Below are 24,563 nucleotides of genomic sequence, written 5' to 3' on the forward strand. Positions count from 1 at the left end.
ATGATCTTGCTAATAAGCATTCATCTGGATAAGCGTAACATTGAGGCTATCGACACCACATCCCTATCCTCCCTGTTTGACTCACTTCTCTCTCCTATTCTCTCTCTCATGCCCTAAACAAGCTACTTCCCTATACAATGCATCCCTTACCTCTGCTCTTGACTATGTCGCTCCACCAACCACTATTCACCCTGGCAAATTAACACCTCAACCATGGCACACCAAATTCACCAGATATCTGCAAAAATGCTTACGTACTGCTGAGTGACACTGGAGGAAATCACGCTCTAAGGCAGACTTCATACATTTCAAACTTATATTCTCATCCTTCACTGCTGCTCTTTCCCTTGCCAAACAGTCATACTTCAAGAGCCTCATCTCCTCTCAGTCTTTCAACCCCCGAAGCCTCTTTGGCCCTCTGAAGTCACTCCTCTGCCCACCTCCACCTCGTCTCTCCTCCTCACTCTCTGCTCTTGATTTTGCCACTTACTTTACAACCAAAATTGACTCCATACATCAGGACATCACATCACAACTGACCATCAGCAACCAGCCACCTCATATCCCTTACTACCCCTCCCCATCCCTCTCACTAACTCTGACATCATTCTCACATGTATCTGGTGAGGAAGTTATGGCCCTCATCTGTTCCCCCCCACACACACCACCTCCCCACTTGACCCTATCCCCTCCCGCCTCCTCTGCTACCTCTCTCCTTCTGCATGTTCCCATCTTGACCACCTTCTCAATCTCTCCTCTCATCAGGCCAGTCCCCTCAGCCTTTAAGCATGCACTCTCCTTTCCTATTCTTAAAAAAAACCTACCCTTGCTCCAAACACTCTCTCCAACTACCGACCCACATTTCAAGTCCCTTTTGCCTCAAAACTCTTTAAGCATATTGTCTACAGCCGAATTACTTCCTTTCTTTCCTTACATTCACTGCTTTACCCATTCCAGTCTGGCTTTTGTCCCCTCCACTCCACTGAAACTGCCCTCACAAATGTCTGCAATGGCCTCCATGCTGCCAAATCTAAGGGCCACTACTCTCTGCTTATTCTTCTTGACCTGTCTGCTGCATTTTACACTGTGGACCACCCACTCCTTCTGCAAATCCTTCACTCCATTGGTATGTGTGATACTGCCGTCTCTTGGCTGTCTTCCTACCTCTCTGACCATTCCGTCTCTGTCTCCTCTCATGACTACATCTCCGCCCCACTTCCACTAACTGTAGGTGTCCCCCAAGGTTCTGTTCTTGGTCCTCTCCTTTTCTCTCTCTATACGTCCTCTTAGGTAAACTCATTAGTTCTATTGACTTCCAATATCATCTCTATGCTGATGATACTCAAATCTAACTTACATCTCCGGACCTCTCTCCTGCTCTCCTCCCTCGAATCTCCAACTATCTTCTTGGATGTCCCAGTGCTTTCTTAAATTTAACATGTCTAAGACTGAACTGATCATCTTCCCACCCTCCCGCACAACCTCATCTCCTACAATTTTATTATCTATTGATGGCACAATTATCTTCACAAGCCCCCAAGTGCGCTGTCTTAGAGTAATCCTTGACTCCTCCCTCTCCTTCAAACCACACATTTAGCACCTCTCACAAATCTGCAGTTTTCATCTAAAAAATATTTCCAGGATCAGACCAAGTGCTGCTAAGATCCTTATCCACTCACTGGTTATCTCCAGACTAAACTACTGTAATCTCCTCCTGCCGGGCATCCATGACAAATGCCTCTCTCCACTCCAATCTATCCTCAATGCCGCAGCCCAGCTCATCTTCCTCACCAAACGCACTATGTCCACCACCCCTCTCCTAAAAGCCCTTCCCTGGCTTCCCTTCCCTTTCAGAATCCAATTCAAGCTTCTCACACTCGCCTACAAAGCCCCCACCCACTCCTCTCCCCATTTGCATCTCTGACCTTATCTCCCTTTATACTTCCACCCGTCCTCTTCGCTCTGCTAATGCATGCCGCCTCTCCTGCCTACTGATTACTTCCTCCTACTCCTACCTCCAAGATTATTCACGTGCTACTCCCTTTCTCTGGAATACTCTACCTCTCCCCCTCAGACTCTCCACCTCTCTAGAAGACTTCAAACAGGCTCTCAAGACCCACTTCTTCACTAAACCCAACCAAATCTCATCCAAACCCTCTGTTCCACGCTCTCTGTCTACCCCATCTGTGTCACCCCTGTCTGTCTGGCCCTACCCTTTTGAATGTAAGCTCTCATGAGCAGGGCCCTCTTGTGCTTATCCTTTTCTTATTTTAAAAATCTTCAACTGCACCAAATCCTGCGGTTTTCTTCCACCCTGTTACTTATTTCAGTGTCGTCTGCTGATGTAGCTACAGTATGTTTTTTTACCCTGTACTTGTCCTATATTGTCTTCAACTTTAAGTCGCTGTTTTCCTCTTTTAATTATTTGCTTATGTATTATGTAATCGGGTGCTGCAGAACCCTTGCGATGCCATATAAATAAAGGATAATAATAATATTAATAATAATAATAAATACTTTATGACTGATTTAATTTGTCTAATGTTATTTGTGGCTGCCAAACATTTGACACTGGATTGCATTTTCTTTCTTTCATTTTTTCCTTCTTATTTTTAAAGTGCACTATAATAAAAACATAAACGCAGTAAACAACTCTCTGTCCATTATTTCTGCATTCCTTAGTATGAATATATACTATGAACTTTGTTTATTGTTGTTAGGCTTAACCCTTTGTTTAACATACATCTGTTGCATACACGCAGCAGCAGCAGTCTGGAACAATACTGTTCCAGAATTTGGCTTATCAATTTACTAGATTCTAGTGAAATCACTGTAGCAAGAGGAGCAATGCCTGCCTTACACCTCAGAGATGTTATTAGTTCTCAGGAAGAACATTGACTTAGTAGGCTGTGTTCTCATGATTAGAACTTCAGGACACAAACTGTCTGCTCCACTACAAGTAGGCAATAGGTACATGTCAATATAGTATATGATATAGTGCGCTCTATTTACAGTAGTACTACACTGCTGTATTTACAGTATATTGTATTTAAGACATAACTGATATTGCATATTCATGTTGTACTTCACTGTATATTAACATTTTAGGTTGCAGCAAATAGACTCAAGACAAATTATACTGTATCAAGGATTTAGAACTCTCCGTTTAAGCAATTCAGCCTCTCTATATATTATATGTACTCAGCTACATTTTCTCATCATGCCTCATAACTGTGTGAAAATATAAAGTGAACGTCTTATATATAATTATGTTCATTTTGTCACAGTATTTAGCTCATATAACTTAATGTTCTGGTAGACATGCATCTGTTCCACACTGCTGGTAATATAGCATGGCTGTCCATAAGGGATCAGCTGTCAAATATACTATACTTAGGGACAGACGAGAACATATGGCAAGTTGTTTATTTCTAACCAAATTATTAATTTTCTTTCCAATTTTGTTATCTATCTCTTATATCAGTCAAATGAATCTTTGATGTAGTTTTAACCTATTGATATATGTGTGTACCAATTATGTGTAAATATAATTAGTATCAATTATTGAATTGCACATATGGCATTCATTTATTTCACACTTTTAAGAGATAAAATAATCCACTCATGTTCTCTACATAGCTTTCATGACTTGCAGTACTTGGTAAAAAGCCAGCCACAGAGGCAGCTTCCGAAAGAGAAGTCATTACTGTCTCAGCAGTATTTCAGTGATGAGCTCAGTCCCATGAGAGAAACACATTAAAAGAGGCTCAAGCAAGTCAGAGAAAATGTTTCAAGTTTTTGACCTCTACACAAGGAAACTTTGTCATATTAATTTCATGCTAAACATACAAGAATATTTCAGGGAATGACAGTACTAAAAATGTAAATGATTTAATCCCTCAACACCACTACCGCTATTTTTTTCTTCATTTCTTTCAGGGGATATCTATCTCACTCGGCTCCTGTCACTGAGGAGAAGCCGGCAATGCAGGCACACAAGTCTCCGGGGGCAGCCCACCACCTTCAGTGCTAGGCATGCCCCCAGAGTGATGTAAATGGGACTGGCCTGCAAGGTCACGACCCTTTGCATGAGGCCATTGACACTTTTCAGGTGCGTGCATCTCCGACACACGCAGGGATGAAGCTGTCTAGTGCATCAGGTGTCACTGACCCCAGTGATGTCCTGCAGTATGTGATCATTATTTTCTTTGTGGAATCCTGAGAGTGGTACTTTTTGGGAGGAGCTGTGACCATGCCACAGCATGTGATCAATGCGATGTTCCTTGCAGGCTGCCAGCTGAATACTCAGGCTGGCCGTTACAGGGCGGCTTGTGAGGTCAAGGAAACTGAATGTCGCAAAGCAGTCCTTGGTCTCGCCACTCCCTCAAAAAAAATGAGGGCTTCACATGACCACCACCTCTGCCCCTGTCCTTCCCCCAGTAGTTGGGGACAATAATAAGGGGCAGATGAGATGACCACCCAAGACACAGAGACATAGGAGAGACTAACAGTTTCTGCCCCCAGTGCCACCAACCACACTCAAATGTTAGCATCAATCAGGGACAAACAATTAAGGGAACACTAAGTTCCCGATATGTTCCTGGTTATTTTCCAGGCTGTTGTGCTAAACTACTGTAACGCTGACATGTTTAAACTAAACTGAGAGCCAAGCAATCATGGTTCAGTGGCACCTTCTTCCGACTAAGGAGTTTGTGCAAATGACATTGGTAACATGCACGTTAAATTATTATTCTAATCATGGCCCTCTCACATACCCTTCTCTCCTCAAGAGCTTCCTAGCTTGGCCACACAAAAAAGAGGGAAGCAATAATAAAAGAGTAAGAGGCATCATGGACAAGACACATGGAGGAAAGGGATGGTAAACAGCAAATGTGTATGAAAGGGGAATAGAGACCAGAGCAGAAAGTGATGATGATAATAAGATAGTTGGATATTTTGGCATATTTTCATGTTAAATTAAACATACAGTATATGCCAGTGTCTCTAGTGTGGCAAAAATGTCCATATAACACCTCCCTTACAAACCGTGTCTTAGATCAAATTTATATGGTTATAAATAAATAAATAAAAGGAATAATACCATATATTTTTTACAAAATGTTACATTGATTGTAGTTGTGTCTCAAATATAGTGGCATTAGAAACTTGTGTGAGGGGTTGGCATTCAATCTTAATATATAAATATAAAGAATATATTATATTATAGAGTTTTTGTTTACAGACCCAATTTTCTATTTTAAAAACCAAACATTGTAAAACACTGAGAAGGAACACAATACAGTACAACCATTTTTCTGGCATGTAATAAAGATAACTTTGGTAAACTGAATAACTTGACTAGTTACACTTGTTTGCCTCAAGCTAGAATATTCTTTCTTACAATGAGAAAACATGTCCATAAGAGATTAAGAATAAAAAATATAAGTCATATATAGTGATTTTGAATTGAGGGTGAAGAAAATGGTAAAAATAGGAGGCAACCGTATATATATATATATATATATATATATATATTCCACTGAATGTCAAAAGACTATTCTGTGTATTCACAGCGCTGTGTAGTATCATGTGTGAAGTGATTCAAGGCCATTGTTTTCTGCACTTAAAGTGCTCAATGTTGTATAATTAGGAAAGCAAGTGGGAAAAAAATTTTTGCCTACATATTCAGTATTTACTGTATATATTTATCAAGGGGCCCAGACCACACACTCTCTAATACTGTAGTTAGCCAAGTCTTTGTGGTAGCTGGCCACACCCCCTCTGAAAGTTGACCACACACCTAAATATGGTCCCCTGCCAGTGAAATCCCCCTATGGGCTCTACATGCTCCAGTCCAACACTGTCCACTTCAGACTGTCTTTCATCAGTTGAATTTGACAGTGACTATAGTTAACTTGTTTTAGTAGTATGATACTTTTTTCTAAGTGTGCCAAAACTATATGTGAAATAAACTCTTATGTTTGTATAACGTATACCATCCATTCCAGCACCATCACCTCCTCCTCAGATTAACTTTGATTTGATGCTAATTAAATAAAATAATGCAATAAGCACACGTGTGCTTTAATGAATATCAACATTTGTTCTACAGCAGGGCTGGCCAAACCGGTCCTCGAGATCTACCAACAGTTCATGTTTTCTAGGCCTCCTGGAGATCTGTAGAATTGTCAGTTAGGAATGAATGCAGCACATCTTAATTAGTAATGACTACACCTGTGCACCAGCTAGGTGGTCTGGAAAATGTGAAGTGGTGGTAGATCTCGAGGACTGGTTTGGCCAGCTCTGTACTACAGTGTGGCATAATGGAAACAGACATACAGTATGATGAGCCTGGTTATGCTAATAGCACTATGTTATTAAAAAGAAGCCCATCTACGATACAGTGCAATGCTTTTAAATTAGCATTACCTTTTACTGCTGTACTTAGTACATGGGCAACCATATTTATGTTGTGGATGACTTAAATAACCTTTATATATTAGCTATAAGCATTTGGGGACAAGCTCGTAAAAGTGTTGATACATATAATTTATGGAGTTGCATTCTATCATCAATCAGTTTGCTGAGTTGAAGGATTGGAATCAATTAGAATGAAATGGACAAATCAGCAACAATGTCCCTGTAATACAAAATCTAATGCCAGGCTGCAACCAATTTAAAATGTTTTGTTACTCTTGCTGGAAACAAACCAAATGGAAATACTGTACATCAAAAAGCATTTAACTATAATAAAGGGATGTGCAGTGCAGCAATTCTGCATGCATCAGGAACAGTTCAAATCATTCTCCCTCTATTCCTTCTGCCAAATTAGCTTGACATTCTGTAACAGCAGTTAAATATGAACAGAGTTTTCTTCCAAAACTAGAAGGTGCTAATAAGGCACTGAAATGGAAAAAAAGAAACAAGCAAGGTATTAACTTGTCAAAAATTTAAGCTGTTATTTTAAATGATATTATGCTTTGATGCAAAATCCATTGCCAACAGCCATGTAAGTATACATTTCTGATTTGCTGACATAAGGCTAAAAGTACACAGCATAAAAGTTTCATAGTAATTCACAAACAAAAATGCACTCATTTTCATTTTCCTAGCAATTTGACATATTCTAAAAAGTGTTCTACCAGTAAAGTTTGTAGGAAAGATCACTGCCATTACATTAAATGATTGTCACAGTCAAAGAGCACAAAATTCAGATTAAAAAAATTCAAATTAAGATAATCTCACATGCAAAAATGTTACCCCCTGTAACATCTTTGCATGTGAGATTATCTTAACTTGATTGCATAACGCACAATACAGTTGTGTGTTATGCAATCATTGATAAGTGTGTTGAATGTAAATGCAAACAACACAATCTAATCCAATTTGTAAATGCTCACAAATGTGACTGTCTGACCATTTTGATGGACCAGTACTTCAAAACTGCAAGTTACTTGTGTTCTTAGGTATTGAATACATCATATTATGTGTCTGACTCTGCACAAATCTTTCAATGACAATATTAAATACAATGCTGTTGAATTTAAATTCATAAATTACACAATGTTCAGATACTGTAGCTTTACAGGGTTTGGGGTTGGAATCCCGGCGGCCAGGACCCTGTGGTCAGTATACCAACACCGGGATCCCGGTCATCAGAATGCCGGCAGCGGGGTGAGCGCTATAAAGCCCCCACGAGTGGGAATAGCCATGTTATTATAATATATATTTATATAATATATATTATATATATATATATATATATATATAATATATTATATATTTATATAATATATAATATATTTATATAATATAAAGTATAATAGACAATAGCTGTCATCATTCTCAGCAGTTGGGATCCCAGCACCAGTATTCTGACCGCCGGGATCACGGCCGCCGGGATATTAACTACATCCCCTTTACAGGCTGTATTTGGCCATACCGTTTATCGCTTTACATTAAGGACATCATTTGGAGTCTGTAAAGATACACCTATTGCATATGAGCAATGATGCGTCCGCACACTTGTGTTTTTACATCTGTATTTCCAATTGAATTACAGATATATTCTAATGATATATCGACCTAAAATAGAGGCATCTGAAGAAAATATCATCATTGCCCACATATAAACCAGTTTATGGTCACACAACGATGCAGCTCCCAAAAGGCCTATCTGGTAATCAGGGTTGTTTCTGGGGACCCCTGCTGGCTGCTGCCTGTGGAACACAATAAACGGGCTGTGCCTGTGTGAGCAATATCGTTCCCTCCCACATATTGAATATTGAATATAAATATTTAGCAAATAAACCCTTTAACTTATACTCCTTACAACAGCTTCACTCTCTTGAGGTCCATCTTAATAATCAGGACCCCACCATAGTATCCTTCCCTAAAGTAGGTGATTATCCCCTTAACCTACCCCCTTAGGTCACATAGACATAATGTCACTACTTCAAATTCAAATTTAACATAAATACACTTATGTACTATGTAATATGTTCCTTAAATAGTGCTGATACTGTTAAGAGAAATTTCACATCAAAACTATAATGTCAGAAGAGGTGAAATATAACCTTTAAACAGTCATGTTTGAGAAATTGAGTGCATTCAAATTAATACCCCTTTCACACCGCAAAAGCTGGTCACACCCAGGAATTGTACATGGGTCCTTCCCAGGTGCGACCTGATAGAGACCCCTTTCAAACTGGCAACGCGACCCGACAATATGTTGGGACTGGTTGCTATCGGGGTGGGGGAGGAGGCGGCGTTGGCATCATCGGAGCGAAGGTGGCACTTGGAGATGAGATCATCTCCACATCATCTCCTACATAGTGTAAATGGGTCCTGGATCGCATTGACCTGTGTAACCCGTTCACACCGCACCAGACCCGGGAATAACACCCTATAACACCGCACATCAACCCGCATCATCCCAGCAATATACCAGGTTATTTGTGCGATGTGAAAGGGATATAAATTACAAGCCCGGTGAGATCACTCATGGCTACCCAGCCGCCCGGCACCCAGGGTCATAGAGGAGGTCAGCAGCCAGCAGCTCAGCCGGCACACCAAAGAGCAAGCTGCAAAACAGGTTTGACCAACAGACCCTTTGTGGTACAACAGGCATCCCTACATATAAAGACACCAAAAGATATCCCGCACCAGTTTTATTGGTAGGTACTCAGATGGTTTATCCCCTCTCAGAATTAAGCATTTAGTAATATAAGCTATACAATGGCTATTTGCTTTGAGGTGCTAACCCACTACTCACAAGGAGAATCATTGACACAAAGAAAAGAAGAGCTCAATCGTGGGTGCTCTGGGAAAACAATAAAATGTTCAATCTTTATAGGTATACATTAAAAAAATTGCATAATGTGAATAAGGTGAAATTTACAAAACAGAAAAAATAATAAAAGGTGAAATTATAATAAAAGGTATATTAAAATAGAATTAAATAGTCAGTTACTATAATACACTCTCTACCACAGTGTATTATAGTAGCTTTGACTATTTAATTCTATTTTAATATACCTTTTATTATAATTTCACCCTTTATTAATTTTTTTTGTTTAGTAAATTTCACCTTATTTCACATTATGCAGAAAATGTTTTAATGTATACCAATAAAGATTGAACTTTTTATTGGTGTTCCAGTGCACCCACAACTGAGATCTTCTTTTCTTTGTGTCGATGAGGCATCCCTACATCCCTACCTCCACACTCCAGTATGAGAAGATCAAGAATACAACTCAGCCACAGGTGTACCAAGACTCAGGGTGTGTGGCACAGAATACAGATGGGTCCTCTGTTATCTTGACTGGCTGAGGCGTTAGTCATGATTGGGCATACGCAGCGTAACAGGGTGCAGGGAGGCGCGCCTGTTCACAGAGAGGCGCGCCTAATCGCACAGAGGCGTACAGAGCGTTTGACGTTATCTTTACGTGTAATACCTGCGATCATCCACCAGTTGTTGCTTTTTACAATCACCACTGTGCATGTGTGTGGTCTCCTGTAAAATACAATACTGAAGTACATAGTACAAACTACTTTACTAGTGCGTCTCATTACGCTACATTTTTTCAGTATATAACAGTACAGATGCAAATACTGTAGTACAGTACATGCAGATGCAAACAAACGTGATAAAGCCACAGTATGGTCCATTTACAGTACTTAAGAAATATGTGAGCGTCCAAGTCAGATAACTCAACATAAAACCAGTAGTGTACACAGACGCAAAAAGACGTGTTACTGTACAGTACATGCACATTGTTGCCTATTGATGTTAGGGATATTGTATGCTAGCATCCTAATCCTGTAGCCATTACGGCATAATCAAAACCAATGGATTTATTCATCTGCCGGCGGCGAAGTGTCCTAGTGGTGAAGTGTTCCGCTTTCTATACTTAGAGTCCCGGGTTCGATTCCTAAAGTACGAATGCATGTTAGTTTCTTCCACTTCCAGGAGCATTTCTACTCTTAAGGTTCTATGCACCGTATGGTACACATACAATTCTGTAGCAAGGCAGCCTCAATTGAAATGGCTACCACCTGTGACTCCTTGTCCCATGGAGGCACTCGGCTACGGAGCAAGTAACAGCACACATTTTGCAGGCTACGGGGCAATGCTGAAGGAGCGTCACAATCCCCTAGCTAAAATAAACAGGGGCGATAAGGATAAGCGAGCTCTATGCACATTACAGTACACCGGACTTGATCGCATTGCAAACTGACAAAATGCCTGGGGCATGTGAACCCCCACCGTGTGGAAGCACTCGGCTATGGAGTGAGCGACAGCATAAGTTTTACAGGCCACGGGGCAATGCTGAAGAAGCGACACAATCCCCTAGCTAAAATACACAGGGGCAATAGGCATAAGCGAGCTCTATGCACATTATGGTACAGCGGACTCGATCGCATAGCAAACTGACAAAATGACCACCACCCATGAACCCTCACCTCATGGCATCGCTCGGATATGGAATAAGCGACGGCATAAGTTTTGCAGGCTATAGGCTAATGCAGAGGGAGCATCACAATCCCCTAGCTAAAATAACAGTACACAGGGGCAATGAGGTACCGTAGAATGATCAATTAATAAATACTGTATAGTGCACAGTATACAAATACAAAACAAGGAGTTCAAGCAACAGTGTGGTCTATTGAAGTCTGGGATACAGTACAGTACGTGAGCATCCAAGTCCCCTAGCCATTAGCGCTTAATCTAAAACCAATGGCAAAGGATCACTGCTTACTGTACATTTAGACATGAGCCTGTGTACAGTATCTGTCATGAGGTGTTTTTTTCCCTGACACTATTATTTTTTCTATTGTAATATACAGAGCCGGCCCTAGGCCTAGGCAAACTAGTCAAAAGGGGCACAAGCAGCTTCTGCTGATTAAAATTATATGCAGCATGCCTATATTCTGTGTGTGACTGTGGCTCTATGAAATGAAATATGAAAATTGAAATATGAAATGCATTACTAATGTGTGGCATTATGTGTATAAGGTGTACTACAGTACTTTGTGGCGTAACGTAAAGAAAGAGCACTACTGCATGGTCTAATGTGAATAAAGAGCAATATGGTGTGGTGTAATGTGAATAAGGGGCACTACTGTGAGGGGTAATGTGGTACTACCATGTGATGTAACGAGAATAAAAGACACTATTGCATGATATAATGTGAATAAAGTTGCAGTACTGTGCTGTGTAATTTCAACTGGGGGAATTATTGTGTTGCCATGCCCCTTCCCAGCAAGAACATGCACCATTTTGGGCTGGCACTGAATGTGCACACTGTTCCTATTTAAAATATAGGGGGTAGGAGCACCAAAATGCCTAAGGGGACTTGGACGCTCATACTTGTATTTCAAAAGCACAGTATTTTCCACCGCCTCCCACTACCCCCATCGCCCTTTTCCCCCCTGGGAGCCTGCACAGGTCATGCAGTAGACAGGGAGGGAGATCAGGTCAGGTACAATACACAAATGCCAATGATCTACAGTACTGTGTTGCTCAGTTAGGTGCGTCAGAATACACTAATTTATACTCATTACCGCTGTGCATTTGTATATAGCGGAATGAATTGCTCCTGCAGATTTACTCTGATTTATGTGAAACCTGTGTGCACCCTTCCATTGAATGTATAACAAAAAAAAATTATAATAAAGTGAATGTCACGGGAACACATAAAAAAGAAAAAATGGTTGGCACTTTGGGACTCGAACCCGGGACTCTCAGTGTGGGAGGTGGGAGCCTTCATCGCTAGCCCACGACGCTTCATGAGAGATTCACAAGTTCATGTGTAAAAGTACTGCAAAGAGCGATCCCTTCCCATTGGTGTTGGTTTATGCCTTAGGGGACTCGGACGCTCATACAGATGTATCCACATTTACCTTGATGGTTAATAGGATTAACTGTGAATGGCCAGTCAGATTTAATCCCCTGCTGTAATTACTTAATCCCCTGCTGTATTGTTCTCTGTATTGTATTGCAGTTGAGAACAATAGCTGAAGGGTTTATGCTAATAAATCATGTTGTGACTAGGCACAGAAAACTACTCAAAATAACGGTGGATACATCTGTACATGTATTTCAAAAGCACAGTATTTATGCACTGTACATACTTCCTTTCACACATTAGTTGCGTCTGCATACACAATCTTGCGTCTGCATACACAAGTGTTTTAACATGTTCATTTGTGTCTGTATAAACTACTTATTTATTTTTTAAACTCTCTCCGTCTGACCATTGGTCACCATCTATTAACATTATAGTCGTCACTGACCATTTGCCAGAGCTGTAGATCAATCCGCCACTATTCGATCTAAAGTACTGGATTAGTGGAGCATTAGTCACCCAGTGGTGATGTGTATTGCATGCTGAGTATCTAGTATCGCCTCAACGTGCCTGTCTGTGATTAAACTCAGTAACCTAAGCTATCACCTAGGCATGACTAAACCTCCATCTAGGCGCAGAAACAGTCAAGATAACGGAGGACCCATCTGTACCTATTAGAATAGGCTGTAAAACGAAGGCACAGGACCAGGTATGTACAGAAGGTACTCCATGCAGTAGTAGTATACACCCCAATAACACTATCTAAAAAAGTATAACCTCACCTACCCTATAACACCCACAATTGCCTATAGTGCATGTAATACTGAACTTTTTCAAACCGTTTTAGAAAATAAACCTCAGAGAGCAACGCAATCCTCATTTTTCCTAATAAGCCCTTCAAATGTATTTTTGGTGCCCTGTCAATAATGCTAAATCACTTTCTTTAGGGGAGTCATCTATATACAGGTACTTTACCATTTGTACTACATAATTGGTGTTCTCCAGCTCACACCCACAATGCAATACTAACAATGTGCAATGCTCAAGCACAAACTCATTATTCCAGGTTTAAGGTTAGGTTAGGGTTAGACTGCAATTCGGGTAGGATTAGGCTTAAAGTTAAATTTACCTTAAAATACAGTTATTGCCATTCACAGTGTTGACTTTTTGGCATGTCGGCATTATGTCAGTGTTGACATGGTGAATGTGAACATGTTAAATGTCAACATAATGTACCAAGCATGCTGACATCCTCATTATCAACATTCAAACCATATTGACATACAGTAATATTGTCAACATTCTCAATGTCCACCTAATATACCACTCTCCTGTATTTCTATATAAAACCTAATGATGGCGCAAGGATTCAAATTGTCAGAAAAGCCAGTTGTCCTTGTTAGATAGAGGTTTATGGGGAAGATTCAGCATAGAACATTTGGCATCAGTTTTATGAGGCAGAGAAGTAGCATAAATGTAGAAAATTGATGCAGGTTGGGTATGATATGTCAACAGCCATAATGCTGACATTCATCATGTTGATATGGTCATAATATTGATGTTGACTATGTCAACATTCATAATATAGACAACGATGAAATGTCGACCTGCCAGAATGTTGGCTGCAGTGGAGCCTACCGAGTAACTTCTGGGTCAGCCAGCCAATCCGTCAGCATTTTGGCAAGCATTTCTCCCCTATCTCTATATCCCTGACCCTAATCCTTAACCTTAACTCTCCCTCTAATGTCTACCCCTAGTCCCCCACAGCCTATCCCTAACTCTCTTGCCTGCAGCATAACACTAATGTTGATATTCTGACCATGTCAACATTTCCCCTCTCAATATTCTGAGAATGCTGATGTGTTGCATGTTGACATTTTAACAGTGTCAACACAACTGTTGACATTGTGTCGAAATATGATTGCTGACCATTGACTGCATTGTTCTGGAGATGAAACTAATGTCTTTAGTGCTCTTTCCTTATGCACAAACCAGGTCAGGGCAGGGGGTGGTCTGTACCAATTCCTTGATTTCACTCCCTGTCAGGATAATTTCCACAGGATGATGTAATGGGAGGGGTAATTTAGCAAGGGCATTGTTTACCTAGCATGATTCTGGCCAGTGGTGGTATAAAAAAGTTGAAATAACACTAGATACAGTTATAGACAGATAGACAGATAGACAGATAGATAGATAGATAGATAGATAGATAGATAGATAGATAGATAGATAGATAGATAGATAGATAGACAGATTTTCTTCTTTTTGAGATACTAAAGATAAGCATTTTTTGTGTGTGTGTGACTGTAATGACCTCAAGAGAAAGATATTCACTGGTAAATTTGTAGAAATTCAAAAGCAAAATAAAGCCCAGTGAAATTACCATACTTAATATGTGTAAGTGACGTAAACCTCTATATATCTACTGGTAATAATACATGTTTATTATACATAATTAATATACAACAATTGTATTTTCTGTAAGTGAGCTGTCTGAGCTGTCACTTCCAATAAAGACCATGGAAAAGGTTACTTACTTTGGGGCAATCGTTATTGTGTTTCCTTTAGACAATGAGAAATCAGCTGACTCTTGACCTACAATTATAGCATTGTACACTAGTGGCTTGCTGCTTGGATTTTTCAGACGGACCTATTACGGCAACATAAAATTACAAAGGTCAGACTATTGATCTGCAGTTGTGTATAGGTACTGTACTGACAAATTGTGACTGAATGCCAGCAATACGGAACATAACAATCAATCATAGCAATGTGAAACTGAAGTTAATTGAGTCAAATGAAAAATATTAAATTGTTCAAACTTTATTAAGAAAGGGGGTTCTTACTCAGAAATCAGTTGACCCTTTCCTCAGGAACAAGCTTGAGTGTTTAAATGCAAATGTGTTCCAGGTAAGAGACACTATGGTGGTCATTCCGTAGATGCGCGCAAAAATATATAAGGGCATGGCTTCATGGGGAAGGGGTGTGGCCACAAAATAATACCAATTCATATTACGGTGCACAGTAGTGTCCATTATTCAAATTACTTCGCACAGTAGCACCACTACACCAGGTAGATCCCTTTTTACACATTACGGCAGACAGCGTCCCCTTTTTACACATTACGGCAGACAGAGTCCACCTTTTACACATTGCAGCAGACAGCATCGCCTTTTTAGACATTACGGCAGAGTCCCCTTTTTTACACATTACGGCAGACAGTCCCCCATTTTACACATTACGGCAGACAGCGTCCCCTTTTTACACATTATGGCAGACAGAGTCCACCTTTTACACATTACGGCAGACAGCGTCCCACCTTTTACACATTACCGCAGACAGCATCCCCTTTTTACACATTACGGCAGAGTCCCCTTTTTACACATTACGGCAGACAGTCCCCCTTTTTACACATTACGGCAGACAGCGTCCCATTTTTACACATTACGGCAGACAGCGTCCCCTTTTTTACACATTACGGCAGACAGTGTCCCCTTTTTTACACATTACGGCAGACAGAGTCCACCTTTTACACATTACGGAAGACAGTGTCCCCTTTTTACACTTTTACGGCAGACAGCGTCCCCTTTTTTACACATTACGGCAGACAGCGTCCCCTTTTTTACACATTACAGAAGACAGTGTCCCCTTTTTACACTTTTACGGCAGACAGCGTCCCCTTTTTTACACATTACGGCAGACAGCGTCCCCTTTTTTACACATTACGGCAGACAGAGTCCACCTTTTACACATTATGGCAGACAGCGTCCCCTTTTTACACATTACGGAAGACAGTGTCCCCTTTTTACACATTATGGCAGACAGTCCCCCTTTTTTACACATTACTGCAGACAGTCCCCTTTTTACACTTTTATGGCAGACAGCGTCCCCTTTTTTACATATTACGGCAGACTGAGTCCCCTTTTTACACATTACGGCAGACAGTCCCCCTTTTTTACACAATATGGCAGACAGTCCCCCTTTTACACTTTTACGGCAGTCCGCGTCCCCTTTTTACACATTACGGCAGACAGCGTCCCCTTTTCACACATTACGGGAAGGAAAGAAGGAAAGAAAGAAAGAAAGAAAGAAAGAAAGAAAGAAAGAAAGAAAGAAAGGGTGTTACTGTCTCCACTGGCTCAGACAGTCAGGCTCCTTGGTGCAGCTTGTGGCAGATCCCGGGCAGGGGAGAAGGAGGAGGAGGGAGGAGGAGGAGAAGGGAGCCACAGCAGCGTAATGTAATTGGTGGAGGCGCCACTGCAGCTGTCCCTCTCCTTCCACATAGGCTGGCCGCTGCTGTGATGAGGGAAGCCCATCCCAGCATACACAGCGGCGACGGCCAGCCTATGTGGAAGGAGAGGGACAGCTGCAGCGGTGCCTCCAGCAATTACATTGTGCTGCTGAGGCTCCCGAGTCCCCCTCCCTCCTCCTCCTTCTCCCTGTGGCTGCATCCCTGTGCTCTCCTCCTCTCCTCTTGGGGGACCGCAGCACACAGTGGCAGGCGGCATGTAATGAGTCAGTTTGACTCATTACATCCCGCTGCCTTTGGGCCCCTTCACAGTGGCGGGCCCTAGTGCAAGGCACCGCTTGCACTGGTGGTAGTTCCACCACTGAAACAGAAATGTTTCACAAAGAAAGGTACAATTTGTACACTATATAAATTAGTATTTTTGAAAACACCAAATGAAGAACCACATGGTTATTTTATTTTTATTTTCATGGAATCTAGCAATATTCCTTGTTCCTAGAGTTAAAAGCTTCTGCTTCTTTACAATATCAGTAAAATAATTAATAAACTGCTATATACAGTACTACTACTTATTGGATGCAGTAAACATAATCACCTGGCGTGAAACAGTTTGGTGAAGTGACCCACTGAATGTAATTGTTTTTTTAGGCACATAAAGAGGTAAGTTTTCATGCAAAAACACGCACAGCATTAGCATCATCACTGGATTCGGATCACATATATCAGTGGCCTAAATGGGGAAGAAAAAAATATATATAAATGACAAGTGAAAACAAATCACAGATACCTTTTATTTTTTAGGAAAGCTGAAATACAAATTTTCTTCATATTTCTGACTCATTTATAACTATAAAATTGTTAATATAATTGTTAAATATGTTTAAAGGTATCAAATAAAAAAATAAAGACATAGGGCCCAGAAGCATCAATGAATAAGTATCCAACTCAGTGTAAGTTGTGGCAGGGGACACCTATCACCGGAGCAATTCACCATTGAAACTTACCACCCCCATTGTCGACTTGTGTGACCTGAGGTTGCACATTTGTGATCTGAAGTCACACATGCACACAGCCACTGGACACACAGGAGGTGGCAGAGAGATCCACTTGGATCCCTCTTTGAAACTCCAGACCTCCTTTCCATAGAATGGAGCGGGGCTCCGGGAACAAATGACATCTGTAGGTAGCGTTTTTTCCTCACAGGCGAACTCCAAAAACTATACATTTTCAGACATTAATATCAGGTAGCCCTATCGGACTTCTAGTAATGAATGGCCCAGTACATAAAACATACAGAAATTAGTGTTTCATCATGTGTAATAAGCACTTAAGTGATGATGAATTGGCCCCCTAGTATTAAACCCACATAAAGCTTTGCTGCTGGTTTCATAAAGTAAAACCCCAAGTTTCCCCAGATTACAGTGACATATGCCATCATTCACATACACTACCAGAATACTGACAAATCTGACCATGTTATGGCTTCCAGGTTAGCCATTTAAAATAGCGCATGTATGGAGCACAAATGGTCAAAGGCTGTATGACAGTTTAACCTTATTTATAATGAATTTGGTTATGTGTCTGTTTAGCAATGTGATGTTGCAATTTACATGAGGGCATATGTCATGCAATTAAGTATTTATAACAATGGGAGCCTAGGTTTGGGAAAGGCATCAGCATAAATTATCATTAAGGCATTAAAAGAGATGTTTAGTGGTTTCAGGCCATATTTACTTTTGCTTTCATTATACATAAATAAGATTTTACTCACCGGTAAATCTATTTCTCGTCGTCCGTAGTGGATGCTGGGAACTCCGAAAGGACCATGGGGAATAGCGGCTCCGCAGGAGACTGGGCACAACTAAATAAAGCTTTTAGGTCACCTGGTGTGCACTGGCTCCTCCCACTATGACCCTCCTCCAAGCCTCAGTTAGGACACTGTGCCCGGACGAGCTGACATAATAAGGAAGGATTTTGAATCCCGGGTAAGACTCTTACCAGCCACACCAATCACACCGTATAACTCGTGATACCATACCCAGTTTAACAGTATGAAAACAACTGAGCCTCTCAACAGATGGCTCAACAATAACCCTTTAGTTAACAATAACTATGTACAAGTATTGCAGACAAACCGCACTTGGGACGGGCGCCCAGCATCCACTACGGACTACGAGAAATAGATTTACCGGTGAGTAAAATCTTATTTTCTCTGACGTCCTAGTGGATGCTGGGAACTCCGAAAGGACCATGGGGATTATACCAAAGCTCCCAAACGGGCGGGAGAGTGCGGATGACTCTGCAGCACCGAATGAGAGAACTCAAGGTCCTCCTCAGCCAGGGTATCAAATTTGTAGAATTTTGCAAACGTGTTTGCCCCTGACCAAGTAGCAGCTCGGCAAAGTTGTAAAGCCGAGACCCCTTGGGCAGCCGCCCAGGATGAGCCCACCTTCTTGTGGAATGGGCTTTTACTGATTTAGGATGTGGCAGTCCAGCCGCAGAATGCGCTAGCTGAATTGTGCTACAAATCCAGCGAGCAATAGTCTGCTTAGAAGCAGGAGCACCCAGCTTGTTGGGTGCTTACAGGATAAATAGCGAGTCAGTTTTCCTGACTCTAGCCGTCCTGGAAACATAAATTTTCAAGGCCCTGACTACGTCCAGCAACTTGGAATCCTCCAAGTCCCTAGTAGCCGCAGGCACCACAATAGGTTGGTTCAAGTGAAAAGCTGATACCACCTTAGGGAGAAACTGGGGACGAGTCCTCAATTCTGCCCTATCCATATGGAAAATCAGATAAGGGCTTTTACATGACAAAGCCGCCAATTCTGACACACGCCTGGCTGAAGCCAAGGCCAATAACATGACCACTTTCCACGTGAGATATTTTAGATCCACGGTTTTAAGTGGCTCAAACCAATGTGATTTTAAGAAACTCAACACCACGTTGAGATCCCAAGGTGCCACTGGAGGCACAAAAGGGGGCTGAATATGCAGCACTCCCTTAATAAACGTCTGAACTTCAGGTAGTGAAGCTAGTTCTTTCTGGAAGAAAATCGACAGAGCCGAGATCTGTACCTTAATGGAGCCTAATTTCAGGCCCATAGTCACTCCTGCTTGTAGGAAATGCAGAAATCGACCCAGTTGAAATTCCTCTGTTGGGGCCTTTTTGGCCTCACACCAAGCAACATACATCCGCCATATGCGGTGATAATGCTTTGCAGTTACATCTTTCCTGGCTTTAATCAGCGTAGGAATGACTTCCTCCGGAATGCCCTTTTCCTTCAGGATCCGGCGTTCAACCGCCATGCCGTCAAACGCAGCCGCGGTAAGTCTTGGAACAGACAGGGCCCCAGCTGCAGCAGGTCCTGTCTGAGCGGCAGAGGCAATGGGTCCTCTGAGATCATCTCTTGAAGTTCCGGGTACCACGCTCGTCTTGGCGAATCCGGAACCACGAGTATTGTTCTTACTCCTCGTTTTCTTATTATTCTCAGTACCCTTGGTATGAGAGGCAGAGGAGGGAACACATAAACTGACTGGTACACCCACGGTGTCACTAGAGCGTCCACAGCTATCGCCTGAGGGTCCCTTGACCTGGCGCAATATCTCTCTAGTTTTTTGTTTAGGCGGGACGCCATCATGTCCACCTGTGGCCTTTCCCAACGGTTTACCAACAGTTGGAAGACTTCTGGATGAAGTCCCCACTCTCCCGGGTGGAGGTCGCGTCCGCTGAGGAAGTCTGCTTCCCAGTTGTCCACTCCCGGAATGAACACTGCTGACAGTGCTAAGACGTGATTTTCCGCCCATCGGAGAATCCTTGTGGCTTCTGCCATCGCCATCCTGCTTCTTGTGCCGCCCTGTCGGTTTACATGTGCGACTGCCGTGATGTTGTCTGATTGGATCAGTACCGGCTGGTTTTGAAGCAGAGGCCTTGCCAGACTTAGGGCATTGTAAATGGCCCTCAGTTCCAGAATATATATGTGTAGGGACGACTCCTGACTTGACCAAAGTCCTTGGAAATTTCTTCCCTGTGTGACTGCCCCCCAGCCTCGAAGGCTGGCATCCGTGGTTACCAGGACCCAGTCCTGTATGCCGAATCTGCGGCCCTCTTGAAGATGAGCACTCTGCAGCCACCACAGTAGAGATACCCTGGTCCTTGGAGACAGGGTTATCAGCCGATGCATCTGAAGATGCGATCCCGACCACTTGTCCAAGAGGTCCCACTGAAAGATTCTTGCATGGAACCTGCCGAATGGAATTTTGCTTCGTAAGAAGCTACCATTTTTCCCAGGACTCGTGTGCAGTGATGCACCGATACCTGTTTTGGTTTCAGGAGGTCTCTGACTAGAGATGACAGCTCCTTGGCTTTCTCCTGCGGGAGAAACACGTTTTTCTGTTCTGTGTCCAGAACCATCCCCAGGAACAGTAGGCGTGTGGTAGGAACCAGCTGTGACTTTGGAATGTATAGAATCCATCCGTGCTGTTGTAGCACTTCCCGAGATAGTGCTACTCCGACCAACAACTGCTCCTTGGACCTCGCCTTTATAAGGAGATCGTCCAAGTACGGGATAATTAAAACTTCCTTTCTCGAAGGAGTATAATCATTTCTGCCATTACCTTGGTAAAGACCCTCGGTGCTGTGGACAGTCCAAATGGCAGTGTTTGGAATTGGTAATGGCAATCCTGTACCACAAATCTGAGGTACTCCTGGTGAGGATGGTAAATGGGGACATGTAGGTAAGCCTCCTTGATGTCCAGGGATACCATGTAATCCCCCTCCTCCAGGCTTGCAATAATCGCCCTGAGCGATTCCATCTTGAACTTGAATTTTTTTATGTATGTGTTCAAGGATTTCAAATATAAAATGGGTCTCACCGAACCGTCCGGTTTCGGTACCACAAACAGTGTGGAATAGTAACCCCATCCTTGTTGAAGTAGAATACAGCTTGTGAATTGCCTCTAGCACAGTCTCCCTGCCTGAGGGAGTTGACGGCAAGGCAGATTTGAGGAAACGGCGGGGGGGAGACGCCTCGAATTCCAGCTTGTACCCCTGAGATACTACTTGAAGGATCAAGGGATCCACCTGTGAGCGAGCCCACTGATCGCTGAAATTTTTGAGGCGGCCCCCCACAGTACCTGGCTACGCCTGTGGAGCCCCCCCGTCATGCGGTGGAATCAGAGGAAGCGGGGGAAGAATTTTGATTCTGGGAACTGGCTGACTGGTGCAGCTTTTTCCCTCTTCCCTCGTTTTACACGCTTGCATTTCTGAAGCCGAAAGGACTGTACCTGATAATACAGTGCTTTCTGAGGCTGTGAGGAAACCTGAGGTAAAAAAAATTTCTTCCCAGCTGTTGCTGTGGATACGAGGTCCCAGAGACCATCCCCAAACAATTCCTCACCCTTATAAGGCTCTATGTGCCTTTTAAAGTCAGCATCACCTGTCCAGTGTCGGGTCTCTAATAACCTCCTGACCGAATTGACATTGCATTAATTCTGGATGCCAGCCGGCAAAATATCCCTCTGTGCATCCCTCATATATAAGACGACGTCTTATGTTCGCAAAATAGTATCCCTGTTTGACAGGGTTACAGACCACGCTGCAGCAGCACTATCTGCAGGTCTCAGTCTAGTACCTGAGTGTGTAAATACAGACTTCAGGATAGCTTCCTGCTTTTTATCAGCAGGTACCTTCAAAGTGGCCGTATCCTAAGACGGCAGTGCCACCTTTTTTGACAAACGTGTGAGCGCCTTATCCACCCTAGGGGATATCTCCCAGCGTAACTTATCCTCTGGCGGGAAAGGGTACGCCATCAGTAACTTTTTAGAAATTACCAGTTTCTTATCGGGGGAACCCACGCTTTTTCACACTTCATTCACTCATTTGATGGGGGAACAAAACACTGCCTGCTTTTTCTCCCCAAACATAAAACCCTTTTTTAGTGGTACTTGGGTTAATGTCAGAAATGTGTAACACATTTTTTATTGCCGGGATCATGTAACGGATGTTCCTAGTGGATTGTGTATATGTCTCAACCTCGTCGACACTGGAGTCAGACTCCGTGTCGACATCTGTGTCTGCCATCTGAGGGAGCGGGCGTTTTTGAGCCCCTGGTGGCCTTTGAGACGCCATCAGGGGCTCAGGCGCGGGCTGAGAAGCCGGCTGTCCCATAGCTGTTACGTCATTCAGCCTTTTATGTAAGGTATACCTTCCACCTATCCATCCACTCTGGTGTCGGCCCCACAGGGGGCGACATCACATTTATCGGCATCTGCTCTGCCATCACATAAGCCTCCTCATCAAACGTGTCGACACAGCCGTACCGACACACCGCACACACACAGGGAATGCTCTGACTGAGGACAGGACCCCACACAGCCCTTTGGGGAGACAGAGAGAGACTATGCCAGCACACACCAGAGCGCTATATAATTTAGGGATTAACACTATATTGAGTGAATTTTTCCCAATAGCTGCTTGTATATACAATATTGCGCCTAAATTTAGTGCCCCCCCTCTCTTTTTAACCCTTTGAGCCTGAAAACTACAGGGGAGAGCCTGGGGAGCTGTCTTCCAGTTGCACTGTGAAGAGAAAATGGCGCCAGTGTGCTGAGAGAGATAGCTCCGCCCCTTTTTCACTGACTTTTCTCCCGCTTTTTTATGGATTCTGGCAGGGGTATTTATCACATATATAGCCTCTGGGGCTATATATTGTGATATATATGCCAGCCAAGGTGTTTTTATTGCTGCTCAGGGCGCCCCCCCCCCCCAGCGCCCTGCACCCTCAGTGACCGGAGTGTGAAGTGTGCATGAGGAGCAATGGCGCACAGCTGCAGTGCTGTGCGCTACCTTGGTGAAGACTGATGTCTTCTGCCGCCGATTTTCCGGACCTCTTCTTGCTTCTGGCTCTGTAAGAGGGATGGCGGCGCGGCTCCGGGACCGAACACCAAGGCCAGTTCCATGCGGTCGATCCCTCTGGAGCTAATGGTGTCCAGTAGCCTAAGAAGCCCAAGCTAGCTGCAAGCAGGTAGGTTCGCTTCTTCTCCCCTTAGTCCCTCGCTGCAGTGAGCCTGTTGCCAGCAGGTCTCACTGTAAAATAAAAAACCTAATTATATATATATATACTTTCTTTCTAGAAGCTCAGGAGAGCCCCTAGTGTGCATCAAACCTCGGCCGGGCACAAAATCTAACTGAGGCTTGGAGGAGGGTCATAGTGGGAGGAGCCAGTGCACACCAGGTGACCTAAAAGCTTTCTTTAGTTGTGCCCAGTCTCCTGCGGAGCCGCTATTCCCCATGGTCCTTTCGGAGTTCCCAGCATCCACTTGGACGTCAGAGAAAAGGGGATTAGTGGAAGAGAAATCAGGGATATGTGCTCTTGCATTGCGTACACAGAAAGCATAGTTCTATGCCTCTTGCAGTGCATCCACTCCTATCCATATGCATAGATTGAAATTAGCTATCATTATCAGCATACCTTGCTCCAGCCCTATACTAGGTGCAAATTATACTGTACATGGTGTAATGTTTAGCATTATTGCCTCACAGTACTGAGGTCATCGGTTTTATTTCCACGATGGCCCTAACTGTAGGTGTGGCTCATTTGGTTGACAATCAATAGGTCAACTCCATATGGTTGACATGCAACAGATCGACATGGTCAAAAGGTTGACAAATTACAATTGGTCGACATGTAAATCGTAGACAGTACAAGAGGTTGACAGGTACAAAAGTGGACAGAGTCAAAAACTCGACATGGAAATGGTTGACACAAAAAAAGTTTGACACAATTGTTTTTTTGGGGGGCGGGTCATTTTCTATATGAAACCGCATGTGACTTCAATTAATGTACTGCATCCCCTCATGTGGTGAGAAATCCAGACAAGGTTACCAATTATTCCCAATTGTAGTCCATATGGATGATATATGATAAAAAGGTTGAAAAATGAAAAAATCCCAAAAAACTTGTCAA

At 42.8% G+C, this 24,563-nt stretch overlaps 1 protein-coding gene across 6 annotated transcripts in view; it reads right to left on the reverse strand.

Moving 5' to 3' along the window:
• CFAP47 (cilia and flagella associated protein 47) overlaps window positions 1-24,563 on the reverse strand; it is a 1,065,013-nt gene that overhangs the window by 625,089 nt on the left and 415,361 nt on the right. For all 6 annotated transcript variants that reach the window (XM_063953487.1, XM_063953488.1, XM_063953489.1 and 3 more), the window contains 2 exons: window positions 17,195-17,329; window positions 14,888-15,000 (listed from right to left, as the gene is read on the reverse strand). In XM_063953487.1, coding sequence (XP_063809557.1) covers window positions 14,888-15,000; window positions 17,195-17,329 — 248 coding nt within the window. The remainder of the gene's footprint in view (window positions 1-14,887; window positions 15,001-17,194; window positions 17,330-24,563) is intronic.

This window comes from Pseudophryne corroboree, chromosome 2 (assembly GCF_028390025.1).
Source record: "Pseudophryne corroboree isolate aPseCor3 chromosome 2, aPseCor3.hap2, whole genome shotgun sequence".
NCBI classification, from domain to species: Eukaryota; Metazoa; Chordata; class Amphibia; order Anura; family Myobatrachidae; genus Pseudophryne; species Pseudophryne corroboree.